The sequence below is a fragment of the Carica papaya genome, chromosome 9 (assembly GCF_054855325.1).
Source record: "Carica papaya isolate Zhongbai chromosome 9, ASM5485532v1, whole genome shotgun sequence".
In the NCBI taxonomy this organism is placed as follows: domain Eukaryota; kingdom Viridiplantae; phylum Streptophyta; class Magnoliopsida; order Brassicales; family Caricaceae; genus Carica; species Carica papaya.
The window spans coordinates 6,136,942-6,153,732 of record NC_142317.1 but is presented as its reverse complement, the minus strand read 5'-3'; the positions used below and the strand labels follow the sequence as shown (position 1 = coordinate 6,153,732).

Sequence of the window (16,791 nt, the reverse complement as noted above, 5' to 3'; positions counted from 1 at the left end):
GAAACGGCACTTTTTGAAATTATGGTGTGATATTTTATTTTAATTTTTATAGAAGTTTTAGTCTTAGATATTATCTAACACCTAAATAACTAACAATTAATTACGTAAACTCATCAAAGAGACACCCACATTCCGTACTCCCACTCCAATAATTTTTTTTTTTTTTCAAATTATCGTCTGATATTAATTTTAGTTTGACTGAAATTTGGTTTAATTTTAATTTAGATATTTTAGTTAATTAATTATGTACACCCGTCAATAATTTTTTTTCCTTTTTTCATATTATCGTGTGATATTAATCTTAATTTTAATTTAGTTATTATCTTAACACCTAAAAAATTAGTAATTATAAGTTAGTTGTGTAAATTCATCAAAAGTTAGGAATTAAAGATTAAAAATTATGGTATCTTACTCCTAGTAGAAAATATGTATGTTACATCATGCACTAAAAATAAATAAAAGATCAAGAATTTATATAAAACATAATCTTAGAGTTTGTAATTAATTAAAAGTTTAAATAATTAATTATTATATATAGATAAATAATTAATAAAAAAAATTATGAAGAATTGGCACGTGACAGTCACTCGTTTTAGTTTGATGATAGGTATTTTATGTTTGGCTCATTTTCTCATTGTTTCTCTCTTCAAATTCTACTATTAACTATTGCATTATTTGGTGATGCTCAATTGATGATAGTATTTACATTAAAATATTTTTTAAAATCAAACACTAACAGAATGATAATATACTCTTTGAGTTCTACTGAATATCAAGAGTTCGAATTTGGTTAAGAACGTAAAATTTATAATTTTATAAATATGTTATAGATTGACAGTAATCAATATATAATACTTAAATTAATAGAACTGAAATTAGTAAATTAATAAAGTTATGATGACTCAATTGAATTTAGTTTTAATAAATTTATTATATTTTTTTCGTAACTATAATAAAATAATTAAAATTCTTCATAATAATTAATAAATAGACAATACTAATATATTAGTGGAAATCTTAGAGGTTTATACATTGATGATAATAATATAACTTAGCAAATGTTCAATAAAGGAAAACAAAGCAAAATTAGATTTCAATATGTGATGGGATCCACTTGAAAATGATTTGCCAAAACCCAAACAAACTTCTTCTGCTTCCCAACAATTCATTCAAAAAGCTGATGCCTTCATTTCCTCATCATTCTCCAGCTTATTATTATTATTAAAACAGTAATCAGGCACCTCCCACTTATCCACATCCTCAAGCACTGCCCCCACATTGAATGTAATCACATGAACACTTTGCTCTCCTGCAAAGCCAAAGAGTTTCTCATTTTAACTTTTATTTTACCATATATTTGTATGGATCGAACTTACAAATTATCTTCGTTTGCAGATTTGCGAAATTACCTGGAAAAGGGATCCAAGACCAATGAACAGGCGTCTTAGTAACCGCGTCTTCATAGTACCAAACCACGCCAACCTTCTCCCAAACATTGCAGAGGAAGCCATCAACGTATTGCTGGCCGTGGTAGATGGCACCTTCCATCCAATTGGGGCGGAGGATACCGGGTGGAATATGCATGAGCCAACATGGGCTGTGGATCTCTGAAGGGTAGAGGTAGGAGGTGCCATTATCCCATGACCGCTCATAGGTCAGCTTCGCCAACTGGTTCTGGGTTATGCGCAGACTGCCTCCTCTCGACCAGTCATACCAGAAATCTATTACGTGGAGCTTGCCACTGCTATTCTCAAACAGAAGTGCATTGAATTTGGGAGGCCATTCAGCTGGAGTTGGCTCTGCAGGTTCTGACCATATTGACAATGGCAAGAGATGGAAGAAGAAAGATAAAAGGAAAACAGAGAGAGACCAAGAGATGGCAGATACCCTTCTCATCTTCCTAGCTTACAAGCATTTACATGGAACACGAACAACCAGAGAAAATATAGGATAAAAAGAGCGAACGAGATAAGACCTCTGCGGATAGCTTTCACTTTCACCCTATGCAATAATTGTTCTATAAAATACGGCCCAGTATTATATCTAATAGTTTCTTGTATTTCTACCGCTGCCCCAATATTACTTAATTTTTGCTATTCAGCCCCCTCCCCCTACAAAAAGCCACTCAACGGTTTAAAATATTTTCTTCATAAGAGTTTGGAACAAAAGAAACACATACCAGGGAGCAGTTAGGTATCAATGTTTTCATTATTACAGCTTCTTAACACATAAATGGACCTTAAGCTTTCACTATAGCCTCTCTTTATTAATATATTACAAAATATTTTTGGTTGCATTCATTACAACACACTCTAAAAGCATTCTAACTCAATAACAAAATCAGCTCTACTGGTTCCCAGTTATTGGGCTATCACGACCTTTCTTGAAATCATCCCATCCTCTTACCCAAGGTTCCCCGGGCATTGCTCGTGTCCCAGGAGCTGCATGATTTTTTAGGTTTTTCATTACCTTGTCATGCACGGCAAAGAACACCTGTAAAACATCAAGATAGGAGAACATATAATGAAGAATTTCTTTTAAAGGAATAGTAACTTCAAATGTTAACGATGATTCTCACAGGATTTCTGCTCACAGCTTCTGGGGGTTGCTCCTGACCTGTTAGCCACTTCCAGAGATCTGGGTTTTCCTGCAGGAAAAAAAAACAAGCTCAGACGGCAACACACTAATCTGGACAAGCATCACTCTTTCCCTTATCAAACTATTTGTCCAACAGTTTCCAAATCTTTTTTCTCTTTTCAAAATATCATTTTTCATATCAACTTTGTAACTTTTGTGGCAGGGAAGAACAAAGATGCAATATGTTACAATGACAAAAAGAAAGTTTGAGGCCCTAATTTCAATTTTATAAGTAAATTTATTTTTATGAAAAGAAAAAGTATTTCTAACTGAAATTACAAGACAGTTTCTTCAACAGAATTTGTAGTTTAAACATTCCAAAGTCAATAGGACCAAGCGCAGAATCCTGCTTTCTTCTCTGTGAATATAGAAAAGAAACCACAGTAGCAGATGCAGTTACAACTTGAAAGACATAAGAGAAAAGAAGCATATTAGCTTTCTCTAAACTGAATCTCAATAGATTGGCTGCTTTTGATAATCTGTTCATGCATGCTGGAACTATGGCCACGTTCTTCCCTTCAATGGTTTAATCTCAAGTCAAATGTTCACCCCAAAAAAGTATTAAAATTCAGGGAAAAAACTCCTTGTATTTTTATTGTTTTGTTAAGTTACTTCTTATATTTTCAATTTAATTAACTAGTCCATATGTTTGCAGATTGTATTAAATCATACCATGTAATAAATCTGCTAAGTTTTAAAGATACCATTTATGAACAAGAGCATATAGACATGATAATTGCATAATAGGGTTTACCAACTCGAGTTTGAGTTTTTTTCCTATCCAATCTCAGAATATGTGTGCACAACTACATTAAACAAACAAAATGATAAAATAAGAATGAATGTAGTCAATTCAACTCTCCATTCACAGTCATGGCAAAGAAAATCTCCATTCACAGTACGTATATATAGTGTTAGTGTAAGGAACCTGGCCTGATCTGGGAAGAATTAAAGAAAGAAGAAGAATTAGAGCAGAAGCAGAAAAGAATTTAGAAGAAGATGAGAGCAAAATTAGAATCTACGAGAAAGAGTAAGGAAGAATAAAGAGACAAGACGAATTATTGTAGAGAGAAGTTGTAAGTTCCATTCATATCTTTTGGATACAAAACAATTCCCAACTCTACCTTTTAATTAAAACTAATTCTTAACTAATTTTCCAGTAATCCCATAAACTCCACTAATTATTTTCAACAATTACTAATTGGGTCTTGACCAGTTAGTCACAGGCATCAAGGCATGAATTCATTTATTTTTATTTTGCCAGCCCTCATAGGGCTTCTAAGAGTTTAACTCCCAACTTCATGGAAAAAAGGTGAGGACCATACCAACTCACCTAGCTGAGTTGGTTATCAAGGCATGTATTCTTACCCAAATTAAGATTCCAACTTGCTACTAGTCAATCCATGTATGGAGTCAAGAATTACCACTAAACTATAATGATAATAAGAAACAGAAACTGTGTCATTTTCAATTCAACTTATCCTCCACTTAGATTTAGGACATAACTGCATCATTTCCTTAGATGAAACAGGGAAACACGAAATTTCAAAATTACAAACTGGATTTAAGCAAATACATTAAGTGGATAAGAATTTACCAAATCAAGGACATGAATAAGGGCTTTGATTCCATTTTCATCCATGGAATGAATGTTCTCCTCCACCCATTTTCCCAAAACTAAATCCAGTTCCAGAAATCCTCTCTGTTTGCTTCTATACAACAATCTATTTACACATAAGCCACCCCAAAAAGGGAATATAAGTTGCATGATTTATGATTGAAATGAATAAAAAATCATAAATACTAGGCTTAGAAAAGAAGCAAGCAAGAAAATCGAACACAAAGAAGGAAAAAAGGACCTGTTAACTAGACGCCGCTTGCTCTCTTCATTGGATAGATCAATATCTAATGATTGAGCATTTGAATGCTTCTCGGAATAAAAGCGGAAAAGCCAAGAACTTTGAGGACTTCAGTAAAAAAGAAAGTGATCACAATGCTGCCAGACGACAAGTCCTTCATTTAGAAAATCAAAAGAAAAAAAAGAACTCATGAGCAATTAATTACCTGAAAGGCGTCTCTGTTCGAATAGGAGAGGCAGCTAAGATAGCTCTCTGATTGGATACAACTGAAGAATTGAGGACCCTGCCGACTTTAAGCACAGCTGTCCTAACGCTTGCCATTTACTTGATGAATGGATAACTTTTCAGTTAAAAGAAAAAAGAAATCCCTTTACAAGAAGCTTTCACCAGAATCACAAAGCGGAAATTTATATAACAGATATGGGCAACAAACAAGTGGGCCAAAGTGAAAACTCAATGGAAAAAGAAGAAATCTTCCCTAGAGGTGAACTAAACCCTATTTCCATTAAGTATTCGACGAGTAAAACAAAAACTGATTAACAAAATGGAAGAGTTCAGACTTTTGACAGGTTAGTGTGTGTGCATACATACATGTACCCCTTGAGATCAACAAGTTAAAACAAAATAAAACCGGTTAAAAAAACAGCCATAGGTTTTCCCATATCAAACTATAACAGAGAACCCATTAGGATGACAGAGGCTGCAAAGCAAAAAACTTAAGAACTATATTCCAGGAGATTTATACTAATATAAATTTTAGGCGATTAAGTTGAAAAGATAGTGCTTGATATATCACAAAATTAGCTAATCCAGAAAAAATTCGAAGAATTAGATATCCAAAAAAAATGCTGTTCTCTAACAAAAATTATAGCGAAGACCTCATTCAGAAATATTATCGAACACATCATGGACAAGAAGAATATTTACCTTTATCAAACTTAGACTTCTCCCTTTCACACTTTTCCCCTGAGATGACAATCCTCTAAACGGCTAGCAAATGTTGTCGTCTGGTCGATATCCTTCGATCTGTGAGATGGGGAAGAAATTCTTGTTTCCCAGTCAGATTGAAAACAAATGCCCGTGCGACATTGATGATGAAAAATTGATGTGGAGGAGAAAGGATGACGTGGTTCAAAACTGAGCGTTAGATTGATGGCTGATAGAATCGTCTAGGATTTGGATCTAAAATGACCAAATTAGCCCCAACTATCAAATAATAAATAATTTAATTAATCAATTAATTAAAATTAAGTTTTGTTAATTAATAATTAATAATTAATTAAAAGAAAAATGACCCACTGCAACCGTGAAAAAGCTAAGATGGTGGAAATCCCCTCAAAAATTTGCAAAATTTGACCTAAATTTTTGCTCAAAATTATTTGACCAGTGACAAGGTAAAAGAGAAAGAAAGAGTCCGTACAACCAGGAACCAGTGTTTGATTAACAAAATCCCCGCCCCCAAAAAACCAGAAAGGAAATTCAGACTACAAGGAATGAAATGACGGGAAAACACAAGTCCAAGGAGAGAAGAGAACAGAGACGCCAACAGATTTCCCTTCTCCGCACCATTCCCTACTCCGATCACCAAAGGTACCTATTCAAACTCCATTGCACTCTCTCCTCTTCATTACTTTCTGCCAATTCCAATTCCCATTTCAGATTATGTTGAATGCTTCTTCTTCGATTCGTTTTTGTTCTTTCTAAATTTTCCTTGTCTGTGTTGGAAACTGTATTAATTTCATTGTTCCGAGTAATGTGTATGCATGTTTTCTGTCTGCAACTATTTGTTAGCGTCTAATTATATTAGGTACTTGTTCTGAGTAAATGGTTTTTGTTTGGATCTGCATCATTAGGGTTTGTAAGGAGGGATAGAAATGTATTGATTCTTGTAATGTTGGGGGCTTTTAGGTGGTGGTCACCTGAAACTGTTGCTGTGGTGACGGGTGCAAATAGAGGCATAGGATTTGAGATTGCCAGACAACTTGCCGGCCATGGACTCACCGTTGTACTCACAGCAAGAGATGCCCCTGTTGGCCTTGAAGCAGCTAAAGTCTTACAAGAGGGTGGTTTGAATGTGGATTTCCATCAACTTGATATCTTAGATTCCTTATCAGTCTCCTCGTTTGGTGAGTGGATCAAGGAAAGATATGGATTCATGGATATCCTGGTAAGTTTTCTGATGGTATTTTTATTTTTGGTTTGTTTTAATTCAACTCTGCATTTTATGATCATTTGAAAAACTTGTGTCTTCTGCAGGTAAATAATGCAGGTGTTAACTACAATCTTGGATCAGATAATTCTGTTGAAAATGCCAGGATGGTCATTAATACCAACTACTATGGCACCAAAAATATTATCAAAGCTATGATCCCATTCATGAGACATTCTGCATCCGGGGCTCGTATTGTTAATGTTAGCTCTCGGCTAGGTAGATTAAATGGCCGACGAAATGTAAGTAAACAGTTTTTTGTATTATGTTACATGGATTTAGAATTTCCCCCTTCATTTGCAAATTACTTGCGGGTCCTCGGATCCTTCTAAACTGGTGCTGCCTGGTAGCAGAACTTACAATAATCTACCCATTGAGCAAACGCAACTTGCCCTTGAGAATACAAGGGATGATCGTTGTCCTTTAAAATGCTCCTATGAGATGCTTAAGTTTCTGTAAAGTTAGGATAGGTTGCTTTCTGGTGAATTAGATTTCCTTGTCTCCTGCACTTCCTGCAATTCTAATTGAGAGAAATCAATACTTGTGTTGGTTCTTTATCAGACAGCACCAAAACTGCTGAATTTTTTGGGGGTGTTACTAACATTTTGATCACAATGTTATGAAGGTCCTACATTGTAAACGCGCATCTGTCTGTTTCGTTCCAAAAATTTGTCACTGGATTCTATCTTACTTTATACTGAAGCACTAGAATATCCTTAACATGTAGAAATAGATAATAAATTTTCATATTTGAATTTATTTTGCTCCTATGTCCTATCTAGCCATGAATTGGGAACCCATCAATGAAGCATTCAAGTTAAGGATGGAACTAATTGAAACAGTAAAGATCTTATCATAAGTGAAAGAACAGAACAGAACTTAAAACGCTATATGTTGTTTCATCTCGAAAGGTTTCTGATTGGAGTACTTGGGAATTGACTGATTTCTTTAGTTTTGCTTTTCTTCCATACTTGGGAATCAACTGACTTATTAGGTTTTACTTTGTTATATCCTGCTTCATGAAAATGTTAATATTGGTTTATTCAAATTCTGTCAGAAACTCGGAGATGTGACTTTAAGAGAGCAGCTGGGTGATGTAGACACTCTCTCAGAAGAACTCATTGACAGGACCATGTCAACTTTCTTACAACAAGTTGAAGATGGCACTTGGCAAACAGGTGGATGGCCTCAAGTAAGCACAGACTACTCATTATCAAAGCTTGCTGTTAATGCTTACACGAGGCTACTGGCGAAAGAGCTCTCTGCCCGACCAGACGGTCAGAAGATCTACATCAATTGCTTCTGTCCAGGGTGGGTAAGGACTGCTATGACAGGTTGGGCTGGCAATATTTCACCAGAGGATGGAGCAGATACTGGAGTATGGCTTTCTCTGCTTCCAGACCAGGCTATATCGGGGAAATTTTTTGCAGAAAGACGGGAGATAAGCTTCTGATGGGGACACTACAATTTCAGCTACCATCACAGAATCTGAGAACAAGTTAATGTTTTCTTTCAGAAGGAGTTGCCTGTTAATAGGCAAGTGGAAAAAATGGCAGAGAAAGTGTTTCAGGCTTTTTGTTACAGTGGGAAAAGAGAAAAAGTTTGGAATGGATGGATGGGAATGTAATGTGTGTTGAAATGTAGAAAGCAATGATTGGGAAATTAATGCTACTTAATTTTTTAACTTACTAATAATACGTCATTAATTTTTTTATTTTTGCAGTTTGTAAATGTTGTTTAATTAAGAAAAAAATTGTTAATTCAGTGAAAAAGGGAGAGCTTTTATAACAAATGGGGGCAAACAAGGAGAGGAAAATTCAAAAATAAATAACTAAATTTTATTCCATAATCAATTAGTTATGAATACAAAAATTAATTAATTGTAATTAATAAAAAAATTAAAAGTGTTTATGGTGCTGGAAATTATTATTATTATTATTATTCTAAACGTTGTTGGAGGAGACTGATGAGGCAGGAGGAGGAGGAGGAGGAGCCGACTCCTTTTTATTGTCGAAACACTTTATGACGGCCCACAACAGAAGCACGATGACAGTAAGAATTGCAAACACAATTGAAATCATCCATAGACCAGGATCCTCGAAAAACGACATCTTCTAAATCCTGTTCATCAACCCACCAAATTCATTAAAACATATATATATATATATACACACACATAACATATATGCATATTATTTTCTATGATTTTTAACTTAATAATGTATTCATATATATATATATATATATGTATATGACCAATATAAGATCAACAAGTGAAAGAATTTCATGACTGTCTAAACAGATTATAATTTTTTTTTATTATAAAAAAAAAAAACATGACCAAAGAATATCTTATGTATATTAGTTATTTAACACAATAAATATATATAAAAAAAGATGGTATCAGCTTTTTATTTGCAGCTCTTATGATCTCGACTGCATATATACATACATGTATATAAACAAATTATATTAATTTGTGGACATGCCTATTTTATTAATTAACCTTTGCATGCACTACGATTATATAGAAAAATAAAAGAATATTACATAGTAATCATAAAAAAAATCTTACCTAGAAATATGATCTCTGCAGACGTACGGGTAGTTAAAAGGCTCTTTAGAAATTTCAGTTTATTCTTCAACGTTGACGCATCTCATGTGTGTGTGTGTATATATATATATATATACAGTGTGGGAAGGTGGTATACTGCAAGCTTGAAATCAAAATTTTCTTATTTTAGAATAAATCACTGAATTACGTACCTTATTTTTCTTTGATTTCCCAAATTTATTTCTTCCTCATTAGTTTTTACGAATAATTATTTCCCAAGTTGGAATTATTTCTTATTTAACAAATTTATTTCTAATTTCCCCATTAGTTTCTTTTTTTTTTTTTTTTTTTTTTTGTCCAATTTAGGCTTGGAACTGGTTTAGGGTGTTTCGGAAACATCACGCAGCTTTTTCTGCTCTCTCGAATTACGAATTTTCACAAACAAAATTAACCACGATATGGTGATGTTTATACATGTTATTCTATTAATATACATATACATATATATACACTGTAGAAATATATAGAAATTTTAATTCAATGGAGAAAGCATGTATCTGGGAAATTTTCTGCAGAGAAATGGTAGAGAAGGTGTTTCATGCTTTTTATTACAATGGAAAAAAAAAAAAGAGAGAAGTTTAGAATGATCGGATGGGAAAATATTGGACTGGTAATGCGATTTGTTGAAATGTAGAAATCAGTGATTTTGGGAAGGAAATTTCAAGTTCATATTGGTCATGGTTCGAGAGCAGAAATTAAACTTTACGAGATTTATTTATTTATTTATTTTTATTATTCTTTAATAGTTTAATGATAGAAATATCGACTATAAACTGATTATTTATAGATTCGAATTCAGAATATAACAATGAACATGTATACTTTAACTGTCATTTGTTATGTTTTTATTTCTATTATTTTTTATCTCATCATATCGTATTTTATTTTGTGATGTTTGAAAATTACCGTCAATATTTTGATGTAAGTTCCGAATAAATAATGCTACTCAATTTTTAATTTAAATAATTTAATTTTTTAATGAATTTATAAATAATAATATTTTTTAATTAGTCAAGACTAAATATTAAACAAGGGCTTATAACAAATAATCAGTCCATAAATTTTATTGAACGATCAAATAATGATGTTGAACATAAAAATTAATAAAAAAAATTAAAATTGGTAGAAATGAATGAGATTATTATTATTATTCTAAACGTTGTTGGAGGCGGCTGATGAGGGAGGAGGAGGAGTAGGCTGTTCTTCATCGTCGAAACACTTGAAGACGGCCCACAACAGAACCACGATGATGGTAAGTATTAAAATAACAACCGCTATCATCCATAGACCGAGATGATCCAGCATCGACATCTTCTAAATCCTGTTCATCAACCAAACAAACATACATATAATATATATATATATATATATGCATGTGCATATTATTTTCTATACATTTTAGCTTAATCATGTATTTATATATATATATATGTGTGTTTATAATTATAAGTAAGTCATGCATTTGAAGTACTTTACCAGTATCAAATCTACTAGTAAAAGAATTTCATATTAAAAACATAATAAAAAGTATCATATGTATATATATATATATATATATATATTATTTCTCAAATTATTATTTTAATTGGGAGTTACCCAGAAAAAAATATAAAATATAGATGGGTATCAGCTTTTTATTTGCAGCTCCTATGATCTCCATAACATATATATATATAATATTCATATATATAAACAAATCATATTAATCTTTGAGCATGCATATCTTATTAATCAACAAGTTTGCATGCACTCAAAAAGAAAAAAAAACAAAACAAAACAAAAAGGCATGCACTCACAAGTATATATATATATATATATATATATATATATATATATATTTAAGTACCATTGTATTAGCTTTTTTTTTAAAAAAAAAAAGAAATTGAAATTAATTAATTAGTTTTAAACATGTTTTACCATGGATCATATATATTATAATTATACAGCAAAAATCATTATAAACAAACTTATTATATAATAATCATAACACAACCTTACCCAGAAAATACGATCTTCACACACACGTACAAGTAGCAAAAGGCTCTTTAGAATTTTTTCTTTATTTTTTGAAGTTGACACCTTTCTCATATATATATATATATATATATTATAGTGTGGGAACGTATACTACAAGCTTGAAATCAAAATCTTATTATTTTAGAATAAAATTTAGTTTTTTTATTTTTTAATTTCCCAAATTTATTTTTTCCTCATTAGTATTTACCTGTTGGAACATTGAATTATTCTTTTTTAATTTTTCCCAATTTAGGGTTAAAAACTAATTTAGGATGATTTCAGAAAGATCGCGCCGCTTATTCTGATCTCTCAAATTAAGAATTTTCACAATCCACATCAACCACGATATGATTATGTTATAATAATAATAATATATATATATACTGTAAAATATGTAGAATTAACTGTTTTAATTTTTTTTTTAAAAAAATATATATATATAGATCTCAATGACAATCATAGCCTTGAAAAGGAGACGTAATCTTGTAGTTTAAGTTAATTAAGAAGCTTTTAAGAATAAAAAAGAAGGATATTTAATAATTTAATAAAGAAGAAGTTGACTGAATAAATTCAGAAAATAAAAATTAATGATAATAAATTATTTATATTTTTATAATAATTCATCAGATAAGAACAGGAGAGCAGTAGCCTTACAGTTGTCTACCTCAGCCACAAAACCCTCATCCCCTGCATTATCACATATGCCGACTATGGCGTCTGCAATCAATTTCATTTCCCTCTTTCTCCACATCCTTTTCCTCTCTCCTTCTCTTTATTTTCCACTAACATCATCGAAACCTGCCGAACCAACTCCATCGCCATGGCCTCCCCAATTCCACTCGATCCTCGTAATTGTCAACAAGAGCTCCAGTCTTCAAAAAGTGGACCTCTGGTACGACTGGCCTAACGGCCGTAACTTCAACATAATTCAGCATCAGCTCGGAAAGCTCCTGTACGACCTGGAATGGAACAATGGCACCTCCTATTACTACACATTTGGCTCCAAACCAGAGTGCGAGGTTATCCATTTCCCCGTCGGTATACTCCGCCCTAATTGGCTTGAAGGCGCCAAATACCTAGGCCAGCAATCCGTCGATGGCTTTCTCTGTAATGTGTGGGACAAGGTGGAATTCATTACCTATTATGAAGATGTAATCACCAAGAGACCTGTTCAATGGGTATTCTACACAGGTATCTATACATATTATTCTCAGCGACAATCATGATTTATTGTTGGATCTATTGGTGGACATTTCGGTTTATATCTAAATTTTAGTGAAACTGGGGAAGATTTGAAGGAGACAGAGTTAAAGTTTTAGTTTGTTTTTGTGGATTGCAGGGAGGGCTGTTCATGTAATGACATTTGAGGTGGGAGCGGTGCTTGAAGATTCTGCCTGGCAAGCGCCTGTATACTGTTTTGATGGGCGTCAGAAGGAGCATTTCTTTCAAGCTTCGTCTGGTTCTGATCATGAGAAGCTGACGAGGGTTCTGATGGATGTTGAGTGATTATCTGATCGTTCAATGGAGAAGAATATATATATATATATATATATATATAAATAATAAAATCACTTGGGAAAATTGAATTAACTATGATAATCTCCTTCTTCATTGCTATCCCCTTAATTTTTTTAATCGTTTGCAGGCACCATCTGGGATTTTTTTTTTTTTTTCTATTTGAATTATGACCTAAGCAACCAATAACTTATCTACTTGAGGTTTAAATTCAAATGCCAATAAGAAATTATACGTGTGATGGTTAAATCAGTGGGTGGGTAATTAAAGGGTTAATATTACATTGTGTAATGTAAACATTGTTGGGGCTCCTAATTATCCCACTCACTAATCATAGTCTTCATTATTTTTCCAAATAATTTATGATTCTGCCTAAATATACACATATTATATATTTGCTTAGATGCATGTAACTTTCTGGGTTAGTGTTTGTTGATTATTACTTACAAGACCTTTTTAGGAAGTAATATCATATGTACCGAGATTTATACATAAATTTTATGCCAACATACACGACGACACTCCATGTAAATAAGTTCGGCCTACAAAGAATTAAAATTTTTGCTACTTGAGCTTATTGTCAAATAGAAACGTGTAAATTTTTCCAAGTGTATCTTATTTTTGTATGTTTAGCTATCTGTTTTTCTATACAAATGTTTTTTTGTTGTTGGAATATATATATATATATATTCTCCCTATTCATATGGGAGAAAAAATAAAGATATTTAAAGTTGGAGCTCCATATTTTTTATGTATAAATAAAAATTCATACATTTCTTAAATAAATTTTTTGTTTGACTAAATATCATTCGTATTCAACTCATAATACATTTACAAAATAATAAATTTTATATTTTTAATGAAATTTGAACACGTGACATTCAAGTAAAACACAAGATCTCAACTATTAGATCATTGTGTTGTCAATAATTAATAATATTTGATTCAGTATAACTGAGAATTTATAAAATGTTAATGAGATTATATGTAAAATTTTATTTATAAATAAAAAAATATTATATAATAATTAAAATTTTATATTTAGAATTATCATATTGAGTTAAAAAAATACATTATTTATTGTGATAAAAAAAATAAAAAAAACAAAAGTTGGACTTTAGACGTGCAAATTGGCTGGTAAGCAAGCAAAGCCATTAGCTGAAGGTAAAAGTTAATGAAGATAATTTGTTACGCGATCCTCCTACGGCCCCCGCAAATGCAAGCAAGATAGTGTGAGACCTCAAGCCACCACCTAGTTTTCGTTGATTCAAAGGAAACACCAATAAGTTTAATCTACTTTTAAATTGAAAAAAAAAAAAATCATCTTAGTTTATAATTTTTTCATTTATTAAAATTATATAAATTAATATAAAACTTAGCTGGTCCCTACCATTTTTAATCTTTTTTAAAAGAATTTAATCGTATAAAATATTTATTTTTTAAAAATTTATTAATTTAAACTTATAACTTATAAGTTATCTAAAAGTATGTAAAATGATACAAAATATTTAAATATTTAAGCAGAACGAACTAATAAAACATATTATATTTCATTTAATTTTTTATAAAATTTTAAATTATTTTTTTCTATTTAAATAACTATAAAAAGATAACAAGACAAAGTAGATAAAAGTATTATAAAAAGCCCAAATTCCAATCCGGAATTTCGAGCGTATAATTCAGTAACAGTAAAATAAACAGTACTAAAACTTATTATTTAGCAGAAGCAATTAAAGTTTGAATATTATATTCCTTACACGTTTACTTAAAATGTCCAAATAGAGGTTATGTGAATGCTTTTGAAACTCAAATATATATATATATATATTAACTATAAATATGGTTAACCTCTACTCAAAACTAATGAAATAGAAGAGTTAATTCTTTAATTAGTCTCTTGTTGTTCAGGATCTAAATTTTAATCGTCCTGATCTAAAATTATTAATAAGAAATGAGTAAACTACACAAGTTTAGTAACAATATTAGCGTTTTACTACTAATACGGAAATCAAAGGGTTATAAAAAACATAAAACGACCAATGGAGCTAATTTTTAATAAAACTCAAAAGGTAGTGCATTCGTTATTCGTTTAATTGAAAATATTAGTATTTTCTTCCCTATCTCGTAACTTTTCAAACGTCATATATTAAGATAAAAATCAGAATAACAATATAATAGTATATATTTAAAAATACGTATAATATTTAACTCTTCACTATTTTTCCAAAGTTAGAATCCTTCCATGTCCATTACTACTCTATCATTTTACCTTTCCTTACCGGTGTCACTAGGGGTCCATAGATCCCCTGCTACACGTGGATATAAAAACTTTCTTGCAATCAAACCATCGTTCCCATACCCCGTCCAGTATTGGGTGTTACAGCTAAAAACCGCCTCAATGGTCTGTTTGGTATTACCGACACTTATAAACTCCTAACTTCATCTGGTATGGGACTTCCTAACCCCGTACAGTTAAAGGTAACGTCCACGATAGAGTTCACCTTATGTAGTTAAATTTGTACACTCTTTTCTATGACACCCAATAAGTCATTTCATTCAACAACATTAGTTCCCGTGTATTTTTTTTTATTATTTAATTTTTAGCCTCAAACGACAAGTATGCTTGTATTCCCAAACAACACAAGAATATGAATGATATTCTGGATCTAGATAGATATAAAAGTAAGAATAACAACAAACATATTATGCTGACTGAGTGAACGTAGATTAAGACAATTAGATTGAAGTGTTTAAAATGGTATGAGTAAATAAATAGGCACAAAAAAGGGATTGTAGAAATAGCTAACACAATTAAATTAATGACAAATATAAACTGACTGGTTACTGACTCTATCGGCAACCTATACTTATTGATCAAGGAATCGCCAATTATTTAAAATTTCTGTTTATTATTAATTTAGCTTTAATTTAACCGTAACAGAAAAAAAACGTGAGAGATTCTTACACTGGGTCAGTGTCTAGAACAACATCTTTTTTACTACAGTTCTTGACGGTTCTCAATTATTAGATTTCTTGAGTTTTCCTAATAAGATTGAAAATGTATGTCAAAATGGCGTAACATACGCAAGGAATGGCAAAAAAAGGGCAAAAATCTAACCGAGGACTGGGTTAGTGTTTTGGCGGTGCGTCGCCACCGTACTTTACCATCTGGTCCTCATTCTATGACAGTTCTTCCTCTTGGTTAGACCGATTTCGGCCAGTTCTTGGTTAAAATATGTTTAAATCATGTTTAAGAGGTGTTTCTTGGCGAAAGAAGGGGAAAAAATAGGTGCTTACTAACAGTTTTGGTTTTTCGGTGTGGCAGCTCAACTAAGTTCCATCGTCCCTCCCTCGCAGTTTACAACTTTTCTCGGTCACCCTGCATCAAAAACATGTTAGGCAATTAAGGGTAGAGAAACGGGAAGAGCATGAATAAAATTCGACTTACCAGAGTGTTTTCGGTGTTCCAGCACGGTGGCATCGACATTCCTCTAGTGGATGAGTCCTTTTCTGGTCGCTCCTATTCTTCTTCTCTGGCGTCCCTGCATCAGCTAGGGTTTTTAAACGATTGAAGAGAGGTTTAAATACCTCTCTTCGATCGATCTCAGCCATTTATCTTGGGAGATGTAGAGTGCGAATAGTCGTTCGATTAGGCCTAGTTGGAAAGCCAATCTGGGTCATTCATCTGGGTTCGAGTGGGGTGATAGGAGTTGTTCGATTAGGGGCCTATTTGGGAAATTGATCTAGGTTGTTCGTGCACACAGGAGTGGATACGGACTGTTCGATCTCCCTAGCACACGGATCGCCAACGTGGCTCCCCGCGTGGGAAGGTCTGTTGTCATGTTTGTCATGCAGTGCGTCTTGATTCGCCGTGCTACTGACATGGCCATCCTACGTGGTTCATTTCTTCTAATTTGCGAAGTGGTCCCATTTTTCAAAAA

At 32.3% G+C, this 16,791-nt stretch overlaps 4 protein-coding genes across 5 annotated transcripts; 2 read left to right on the top strand and 2 right to left on the bottom strand.

The window, feature by feature from the left end:
* Positions 1-980: 980 nt before the first annotated feature.
* LOC110820473 (uncharacterized protein At4g14100-like) lies at positions 981-2,018 on the bottom strand. The gene is made up of 2 exons (XM_022049948.2): positions 1,410-2,018; positions 981-1,309 (listed from the first exon to the last, which is right to left on the bottom strand). Exons 1-2 carry the CDS (start codon positions 1,894-1,896, stop codon positions 1,170-1,172), a joined length of 627 nt encoding a protein of 208 aa, XP_021905640.1. The 5' UTR covers positions 1,897-2,018; the 3' UTR covers positions 981-1,169.
* Positions 2,019-2,125: 107 nt separating this feature from the next.
* SDHAF2 (succinate dehydrogenase assembly factor) lies at positions 2,126-5,564 on the bottom strand. Of its 2 annotated transcripts, none has more exons than XM_022049950.2 (6): positions 5,424-5,564; positions 4,702-4,820; positions 4,497-4,604; positions 4,235-4,361; positions 2,579-2,647; positions 2,126-2,493 (listed from the first exon to the last, which is right to left on the bottom strand). In XM_022049950.2, exons 2-6 carry the CDS (start codon positions 4,815-4,817, stop codon positions 2,347-2,349), a joined length of 567 nt encoding a protein of 188 aa, XP_021905642.1. In that variant the 5' UTR covers positions 4,818-4,820; positions 5,424-5,564; the 3' UTR covers positions 2,126-2,346. The 2 variants fall into 2 exon arrangements, with proteins under 2 accessions (XP_021905642.1, XP_021905641.1); XM_022049949.2 differs by having other exon boundaries at positions 4,702-4,836; positions 5,424-5,562.
* A 254-nt stretch (positions 5,565-5,818) lies between these two features.
* LOC110820325 (NAD(P)-binding Rossmann-fold superfamily protein) lies at positions 5,819-8,419 on the top strand. The gene is made up of 4 exons (XM_022049776.2): positions 5,819-6,086; positions 6,405-6,663; positions 6,753-6,947; positions 7,763-8,419. Exons 1-4 carry the CDS (start codon positions 5,995-5,997, stop codon positions 8,156-8,158), a joined length of 942 nt encoding a protein of 313 aa, XP_021905468.1. The 5' UTR covers positions 5,819-5,994; the 3' UTR covers positions 8,159-8,419.
* A 3,557-nt stretch (positions 8,420-11,976) lies between these two features.
* LOC110820484 (uncharacterized protein At4g14100-like) lies at positions 11,977-12,934 on the top strand. The gene is made up of 2 exons (XM_022049966.2): positions 11,977-12,526; positions 12,675-12,934. The coding sequence occupies exons 1-2, from the start codon at positions 12,037-12,039 to the stop codon at positions 12,839-12,841; spliced, it is 657 nt and encodes a 218-aa protein (XP_021905658.1). The 5' UTR covers positions 11,977-12,036; the 3' UTR covers positions 12,842-12,934.
* The last annotated feature ends 3,857 nt before the right edge of the window (positions 12,935-16,791 follow it).